Source organism: Oncorhynchus keta, chromosome 34 (genome assembly GCF_023373465.1).
Source record: "Oncorhynchus keta strain PuntledgeMale-10-30-2019 chromosome 34, Oket_V2, whole genome shotgun sequence".
Taxonomy (NCBI): domain Eukaryota; kingdom Metazoa; phylum Chordata; class Actinopteri; order Salmoniformes; family Salmonidae; genus Oncorhynchus; species Oncorhynchus keta.
In genome coordinates, this window is record NC_068454.1 from 82,060,886 (window position 1) to 82,069,879 (window position 8,994).

General features: G+C 43.1%; 1 protein-coding gene across 1 annotated transcript in view; it reads right to left on the reverse strand.

The window, feature by feature from the left end:
- LOC118382091 (inversin-like) overlaps nt 1–8,994 on the reverse strand; it is a 57,976-nt gene that overhangs the window by 46,531 nt on the left and 2,451 nt on the right. The window contains 1 exon segment of the mRNA XM_052495655.1: nt 7,797–7,901. Within this exon segment, the coding sequence (XP_052351615.1) occupies nt 7,797–7,799 (3 nt within the window). The 5' untranslated portion in view covers nt 7,800–7,901.

The following is an 8,994-nucleotide window of genomic DNA, read 5'->3' on the forward strand; positions in this document are numbered from 1 at the left end:
TATGATGTGTATCTGCAGGTACTGTGTGTGTGTGTGTGTGTGTGTGTGTGTGTGTGTGTGTGTGTGTGTGTGTGTGTGAGCCATATCGTGGGAAGTGATTTTCCGTGACAGAGAGTTTTTATGGGGGCTTCACTGGGATCCACCACAAACTCCCATCATTTCCTAATTTCCAAGGATCAAACACACACACACACACACACACACACACACACACACACACACACACACACACACACACACACACACACACACACACACACACACACACACACACACAGTAGACTCACACAATGCATATGAACACAACACAGATACTTAATGAATGCTAATATGTAACACATGCTGTGGTCGTACAGATGCCATCTGGCAGCACCATCAAACAAAACATTCTATTAACAGGAGTAATATCCTTCTGTGACTGCTGCTAACTACCCCCCTCCACCCCCCTGCCCACACACACACACACACACACACACACACACACACACACACACACACACACACACACACACACACACACACACACTTCTGAAAAAGTTGGGTTCCAACAAAGCATGACAGGAAAAACATGGTGTTCTGTACAGAATTGAGGAAGTTATTAATTCAGCCATTCATCAGTGGTACTGAAGAGTCAACCTGTAGATTAGCATGCAGACAACACACGGTGGAATGCATCGACCAGGTTCACTCACACCATCATTATTTAGGCCCAGTCTTTATTCACTGTTATATTGGAGGATTTCAATGCAACAGAAACCCCCGCACAACCTTTCAGAGACACTGCGGGAGCATTAGACAGAGTACACACACACACACTCCTCCAAAAACACACATACAGAAAACACACACATCTTCAGGAGAGACAGGGAACACACACCAGGTCTCTGCTGGGACAGAGTGAATAGCAACCGCTGAGACATACAGACAGAGACACAGAATCAAAGTATATGTGTGTGTGTGTGTGTGTGTGTGTGTGTGTGTGTGTGTGTGTGTGTGTGTGTGTGTGTGTATGTGTGTATGTGTGTGTACATGTGTGTGTTGGCGCCTGGTTTGATGGAGGACAGAGCTGAGGCATGCTGGGTAAGCAATGGGGGGGCGGAGCCTAAAGCCTTTCTTGACGTTTTTCCTTTTTGGCGACACACACACACACACACACACACACTTTGGCGACACACACACACACATCGGCGCACATTAGATTCTGAGGATTAAATTGTAATAAAACCACCCTACAGTTTTAAACTGAATGCAATCTTCATTCAATTCAGTTTCAAATCATGAAGTTCAATTTATTAATTCAATGATTCAATTTGAGCATTATAAATTCAAAAATATTTAATTGAAATTCAATGTCTTAATACAAAATATTGAATTCAAATACAGTTTCAATAGCTCCATATTAAAGACCGACCCACCCACCCACCCACCCACCCACCTGTGTGTGTGTGTGTGTGAGAGATCTGGTAGCAGGGCAGGCCTGAGAGACTTCTATGTAGTTTTGATAGACAGGTAAAGAGGCGGGAGGAGCGATAATATCAGCCAATAGGGACTCCCTGTCTCCTCGCACAGTCTCTGGGGCACTTCCTGGTTCCCCAGAGACCAATAAGCTGCTCTCACTTGGCTGGGGGTCGGACCTTGGGGCGCAACACAGCCAATCAGCAGGGAGAGAGAGCTGAGTGACACATAGTACCCATGGTGCACCCTGACAAATGAGCCCCCAGGGCCGGGAGCCAATCACAAGGGAGGGTAATGCAATTCGGTGGGACTACAGCTGTCAATCAGACCACTACTGGGGTCAGAGAGTTGCGCCTGTGGCTAACACACCACAGCACGGGGTTACACAGATGCGCACGCTCGCGGGTGCGTGCACGCACACACACAGATTCGAGAGCCTTCTCAAGGGGATTCTCAACATTAGACATCCTGAGGCAGAGAGACTGTGCATAAAAAAAGTGTGTGTGTGTGTGTGTGTGAGGGGGTCGTTTCACTCTATCTCTCCTGAGGGGTGAGGAGGTGGAGAAGTGGGAGGGAGATAGGTGAGTGGTATGTGTGAGACCGTCTAGGGACATTGATATTGACTGTGTTGTCTCTAAGGGCTTACACCTGAGAGTGAATGTACATGTATGTGTGTGTGTTCTGAGTGCTGGTATCCATTGGGGGGTCGGTGTTGTTTGTGTTTCTAGCCTGAGAGCTCAGAGAGGGAGGGGGTGGGGGTGTAGAGGTTTGGAGGGGGAAAGGAGGGGTGTGTAGAGGTTTGGAGGGGGAGGAAAAGGAGGGGGTATAGAGGTTTGGAGGGGGTGTAGAGGTTTGGAGGGGGAGGAAAAGGAGGGGGTGTAGAGGTTTGGAGGGGGGTGTAGAGGTTTGGAGGGGGGAGGAAAAGGAGGGGGTGTAGAGGTTTGGAGGGGGGAGGAAAAGGGGGGTGTAGAGGTTTGGAGGGGGGGGGGGTGAGACGTTTGGAGGGGGGAGGAAAAGGAGGGGGTGTAGAGGTTTGGAGGGGGAGGAAAAGCAGGGGGTGTAGAGGTTTGGAGGGGGTGTAGAGGTTTGGAGGGGGAGGAAAAGGAGGGGGTGTAGAGGTTTGGAGGGGGGGAGGAAAAGGAGGGGGTGTAGAGGTTTGGAGTGGGGGGGTGATACACTGGCTCACATCACACTATATAAAAACACACTGCTCTCCTTTGAGGAACTCATCAAACACCACCACCATCATTACCTCCACCATCATCATCATCACACAGACTTAGTTTCCAGAAATAGGTGTGATTGGTGCAGTTTCAGGCCATGTGGAGTCGAGCGATGCGGGCGCTGGAGATGAGGGTGTGAGTAGGTATGTCTGGGCAGGTGTGATGTCCTTGATGTTTGTGTGCATCTGTATGCTGTCATTTGTATGTGGATGTTTTTTATTGTTAAAAAATATATATATAATCGTACAAAAAATAAATAGGTGTGATTTTGACTGGCATGTTATGGAGCCTCTGGTGATATCTGATCTGTTGTTTGTGTTTATCTCTGAGGCTTATCTCTGCCTCATTAGCTAGTGATATTATACCAGAACATTCCACTGAGTCAATACCATTCTGCACCACAAGACACTAACCTCACACTCTGTGTGTGATTATGTGTTTGGGGTGTGTGTCTGTGTGACTAATCTACATGTCTGTGAGCAGGTCGATGTCTCACTGACTGGCAGTCTGTCAGCTGTATTGAAGATTAATCAGAGCCATCGACAGCAATAACACCCTGGCTGTGTCTCATATCACACCCTGGTAGTGCACATGTAGTGCACTACTTTTACAGTTTTTCTCAGTCGCTTTGGTGCATTTTTCACATCATCCCTAACATGTGCAAAATAACAAGTGCATTTCTCAGAACAAGTTGTACAAACTGCAATATACAATAGATATGTTTCTAAAGCTAGTCAGCCACTAAAAATCCTTAGTACATCTCTCAAGAGTAAATATTCATGCCAATGATCATGTCAGTGTCATCAGAATGATAAGTCACTGAGTCATTGTTCACGAACAAGGTCGTCAAAATGTTTAGGCATGTTGTCAATGTAACTGTGTACTTTGACAGTATTACCAGATGTAAACTTAGGCTACAGTTTGGATGACAGTTACTGTATTGAAAATGCACAAGGCTGCACTTCTATGGCATATATCAATTTCAACAGTACTATTTACATATTACTGTATGTGGGTTATTGATTGAAAGAGACTGGACAACCCAAGGGGCACAAAGGAAAAACAACTAAATTAGAAAGAAACACAGAAAACCACCCCAAAGGCACAACTTTTCCCTGAGTCTCATGGCATTGTTTAATCGGACCATGGTGCAAATAGCCTCCTCCTGTTGAGGTGTGAAAAGGCCTCTGCCACCGGTTTGAGGTAATCTTGCAGTCAGTCCTATGTGGGGAAATAAGGTGCAGTATGTATCTGTATAGAGTATATTTCTGTATGCTGTGAAATTCAAGTGGACTACTGTAATATGAAGCATTGTAGGAAGTATACAGTATACTGCTTATATACAGTAACAGTGCACTGTACATTGGTGGACATACCTGTTCTCTCTTCGAAACGTTTGAACTATTGAGGACACGGTTGATCTCCCAATATTCGGCTGCACCCTTCGACCCGTCTCAGCCATTGTAAGGCCATGATTGACAACATGGTCTACAATAGTGGCCCCTATGTCCTCTTCTGCCTCTTCCTCTGTTTTGCCTTCCACCACGCATCCTTGCTCCTCTTCTTCCTCTTCTTGGCTGTTGACCCTGTTCGTTTCCTGGTCCATCCATTATTGGAAAATTGCAACTCTGTGTTGTGGTCTGTCTATATATGCTTGCCAATTGATTCTTTATGAGATGCAACTTTGAGCAATTTAGACAACTGGTTGAACAAACATTTTTACATTACATTCCTTCATGAGTGAGGGTCAATTTCACCTGAACGATTCATCAATTCACGTTTTTGTACAAAAGGTCTAATAGAAATGTGTAAAACTATGCTTGACAGTTTATGACAAATAGTTCAACAATTTTGCATGTAATGGCTTATGCAAGGAACTAATGCCTAGATGTTTTGAGGGGTAAGACTATTCAACAGAGAACCATCTACTATATTTTGATCAACATAACATGAGCAATTGATAATGTAGAAAAAAGCTGACACTTGTACATTATCAATTGCAATTTGTTCAAAGGAATAAGACATTGCTGTAATGATGTGCACAAGTGACTAGATGATTTGGAATTTGTACAAGTAGTATCAAGAATTGCACTTTTTATCTAAGAAATGCACCAAAGCGACTGAGAAAAACTGTAACAAGAGCAAGACGTGAAGCCTGAATTAGCAGACTGTGTGTGAAATATGGTAGTTTTGTATTACATTGTTATTGAATACTGCATTGTTGGGGTTAAAACTTGCGAGAAAGGTATTTTGACTATACTTGTGTATGTGACATTAAAACTCTAAACTTGGTATTATTTGATCAGGCTAGGACCCCCCCATGGCTAAATAATAGTGAGGTCTAAGCCCTGGCACTGGGTCTGTGGGTGGTACCACTCAGGCAGTAACACAGGGGGAGGGTTGCTGTGAAAATCACCCATTATATCACTAATGAGACAGCCCCTGGAGAGAGAGAAGCGAGAGAAAGAAAGAGAGAGAAGAGAGAGAGAGAGAGAGAGAGAGAGAGAGACAGAGAGAGAGAGCGTGAGAGAGAGAGAGACAGAGAGAGAGAGCGAGAGAGACAGAGAGAGCGAGAGAGACAGAGAGAGCGAGAGAGAGAGAGAGAGCGAGAGAGACAGAGAGAGCGAGAGAGAGAGAGCTCGATCTCCCTTTCCCCTCTGGCCTCTCTACTCTCCTCCTCCACCCTTAGAGTCTAATTGGCTAAAACTGTGATCTAATTAAATGTCCAATTAGAGTGCAGAGAGCTGTGCCCGCCGGCGAATCAGAGCACAGGGACATAATCAGCTGGAAAAACAAACAAAAAATCAATGACAGAAAAAATAGATTGAGAAAGATGGAGAGATGGAATGAAGAGAACAGCATGTGACAGGGATGATTCTGAGCATACAGAGAGTTGGTATAGACTAAGGTTGAATATTATCCCAGTATTTTACAAATGTTCCATCCCGAGAATAAATCACCTTTCTCCCGGGTAACCCGGTATTTCCCGCCAAAACCAGAAGTGTCATTCTAAAGCATAGAAAACCATCGGACAGAATGATGTGCTATTCTAAAGGTCAAATGATATACAGCCATGTCTGACAACAATCAGATGAGTTTCCAACACCTCCAGGACCAACTCATCAAAAAGCCCCCACCCCATGGCCCAACAATTAAAATGAGTCCGATGTGCTCCTTATAGCACACAGGGTAAAAAGGAGCAGGGCCCAGGGGCAGGACATCTTCAATATACCGTATCTGGATTAGCTTGGATCCACATGAATATTCAAGCTAGATGCTACCTGAACAAGATTATACATTAAAGAAATGTTACACTACACTAAAAATATTTTATGAACCCAAGCCCAAAAAAGCCCAAATGATCATGCATTTATCCAATACATATGATAGGCTATACCGCACATTACACTCTACAGAAAAACATAAAAGCCCATAGATGTATGCTATCTTGGGGAAATAAAGGAAAGAAGCTCCAGGAATATTTTTGAGTGTGGACTGTATTTATGTACTGTATTGTATAATGGACTGAAATTACACACCTCTTTCAAACCATGAAGAACACGCAATGCTAGTGCAGGACATGCAGCCTACAAATGTATAGGCTAGAGAATGTATTTACATTTTGAGTAATAATAGGGCCTATTTTAGATTTGTATAATTAGTAGGCTGATGCATTAACTTTTCATAATATTTCCCCACATTTTGTCAAAAGTTAAATTAAATAGGTTTTGTTGTCCTTATCTTCATCATTGTAATGACATGTTTGAATAATATAGTAGACTACCAGAGGAGGCAGGCGGCTTTCACTTCACTAGGATTGAATGGTAATGGGTCTGAATAAATAACTGCTTTAGCCTATCACCATCGTGCATTCTCTTCCTTCTATTTAACATTCAGCAAACAAGAGCAAGCTTGCATCCCTCTTAGAATAGTCTCTTAGTATAAGTAATGCTGGAAAAAATGGCCAACAAGTTATTGTAGCTTTTCCTGGGACTCCACAAAAGTTAAGAAGGAGAGAGGCCAGAGGACTAGAATCTTGAGGACGATCTATTTTGGATGCAATTTGAATGGAATTGATTGAAAGAGATAAAGACTTTAACAAAGAGTGCTCGCTTCCGCACTGATTTAAAGCAAAGATATTCGAGTGATAGGCTGTTTTAAAACTCTGCAGCTGCAAAAAAAATATGTTTATCTATACAATAAGGTGACCCCGAAAGCCAGATGGAGATGTGTAAATTAGCAATACATTCATATTAATCTATCATTCAGATGTATTAGGCCTAATATTACTGTACCATAGGCTATGTTGAAGCGAATTTCCCTCTCTCAAGAAAAAAAGTTACAGCTGATGAGATGATACATGCATTCATTGTGAACTGTGCTCCACACAGGGCTGCCCCCACCCTGAGCGTTAATTATTGATCATGCAGATAGGAGAGCACAGAAGGCCGTAGATTAGACACATTTAGATACTGCATATAATTTAACAGTTCCATTTCACATAATGCTGTTCATAGAAATAATGTATTAGAATTTACCGGTTTCCCACAGTTTTTTATCCCGGGAAATGGGAGTGGGTATGGGAGGGAAATCTCCGTAACCCGTTTCCTGCTATTAAACCCCAGTATAGACATGAGAAGATCTGCTTATAAAACATGATTAATAGTTCAGCTATTACAGTAAGCACACACACACACACACCTGTCTCCATCTATGAGCTGCTGACACAATGGGAAGTGGGAACCCCCTATGGACAGCTTTACCACATCAAATATTAATGCTGGGATTCAATTCAACATTTAATCTACTTAACAATTATGAAATACACACACACACCGCACACAGTCAGTGTCTCTCACACACACACACACACACACACACACACACACACACACACACACACACACACACACACACACACACACACACACACACACACACACACACACACACACACACACACACACACACAGGCAATGAAAAACATGGTTATACATGACCCCTTAGACAGTAGTGAGAAGGATAACACTATGGTCACATTAGAATGAATCATTGAGAGAAAGATGTATGCGCTGGTTTGTGAGTGTGAGTGTATGGGTGTGTGTTTTGGACTCTTACCATGGCAGTGCTAGGGGGAGGCCTCAACAGATGTTCCCCAGCTCAGTGCATCCTTGGTGGGCTTGGCTGCACGTCCAGGTCCCCTGCCTGCCCTGATCCTGGATCCTACGGAGAGAGAGAGGATCTCTCACACTGAGACCTGCCCACCTGCTCACAACAACGCTGCCAACATACACAGACACCCTGCCCGCTCTATGCCAACTACTGTGCTCTATGATATACTTGGTTAGAGCAGGAAGAGCAGAGGGAGAAATGGACAGAGACAAAGAGAGACAAGGTGATAGAGAGAAGATAGATATATAGATAGATAGACACTCTCTGCTACATCACAACTGCTCAGAGACTGTCCCTGTCTTTCTATCCCACAAGTCTCTTGTATGTCCACTTCCCATCCAAACACGCTACTCCGAGAATTACATTTTTGTATCAAGCTGCTACCTGTATGCTGTTACACCCCTTACAAAAAAAATAGTCAGTTTTGAAATTGCAGTTAAAGAGCAGTAACTACAGCCGACTGTGGTATGTTGGACGCTGCACTCTGACTGTTAGTTTTAGGACAGAACATCGGGAGTCTGTCTACTGGATACACAGTCTACCGTTGTTCTGTCCCAAAACTATCTGACTGTAATATTTTTTCTACTACTGTAGTAACTTGTGAAGTGTTAAGTAATAACTGGGTAATAAGTAACACGACATACTGTATTATTTCAGTAATTTAGCAGTTGTTAGAAAGAAAAAAAAATCTTCATGTTTTAGCCTCGGTAAAGATTTGGTTAAAAAAACAACCGAAACAGCTGGAGAGTCAATAACAGACAATACAGTTGATATCCTGCCTGAATCTGTGTAGCTGCCATGGCTTTATGCAGGCGAAAATATTAGATTTGGATTAGATGAGTTTATTGGTCACATGCACAGGGCAAAATCAGCATGTCATTAACAGGTCAATAAGAAATGACTATCGGTGCATTGAGTTTGATAGTTAGCTAGCAGGGTAGCCTGCATAACTATACGTTAACGATGATGCAACTTACCTTACTTACTATGTTAGAAATCATGTAATAATTGAGAAAAATATGCATTTAGCAACTGTCAACATTAGGACAATGAATGTATATATTTTAATAGTTATTTGTTCCTCTGATCAGTATCTTCCTGACTCTCTCACTTTCTAAAGCTAGAAGTTTTGTCCCAGAAAGTG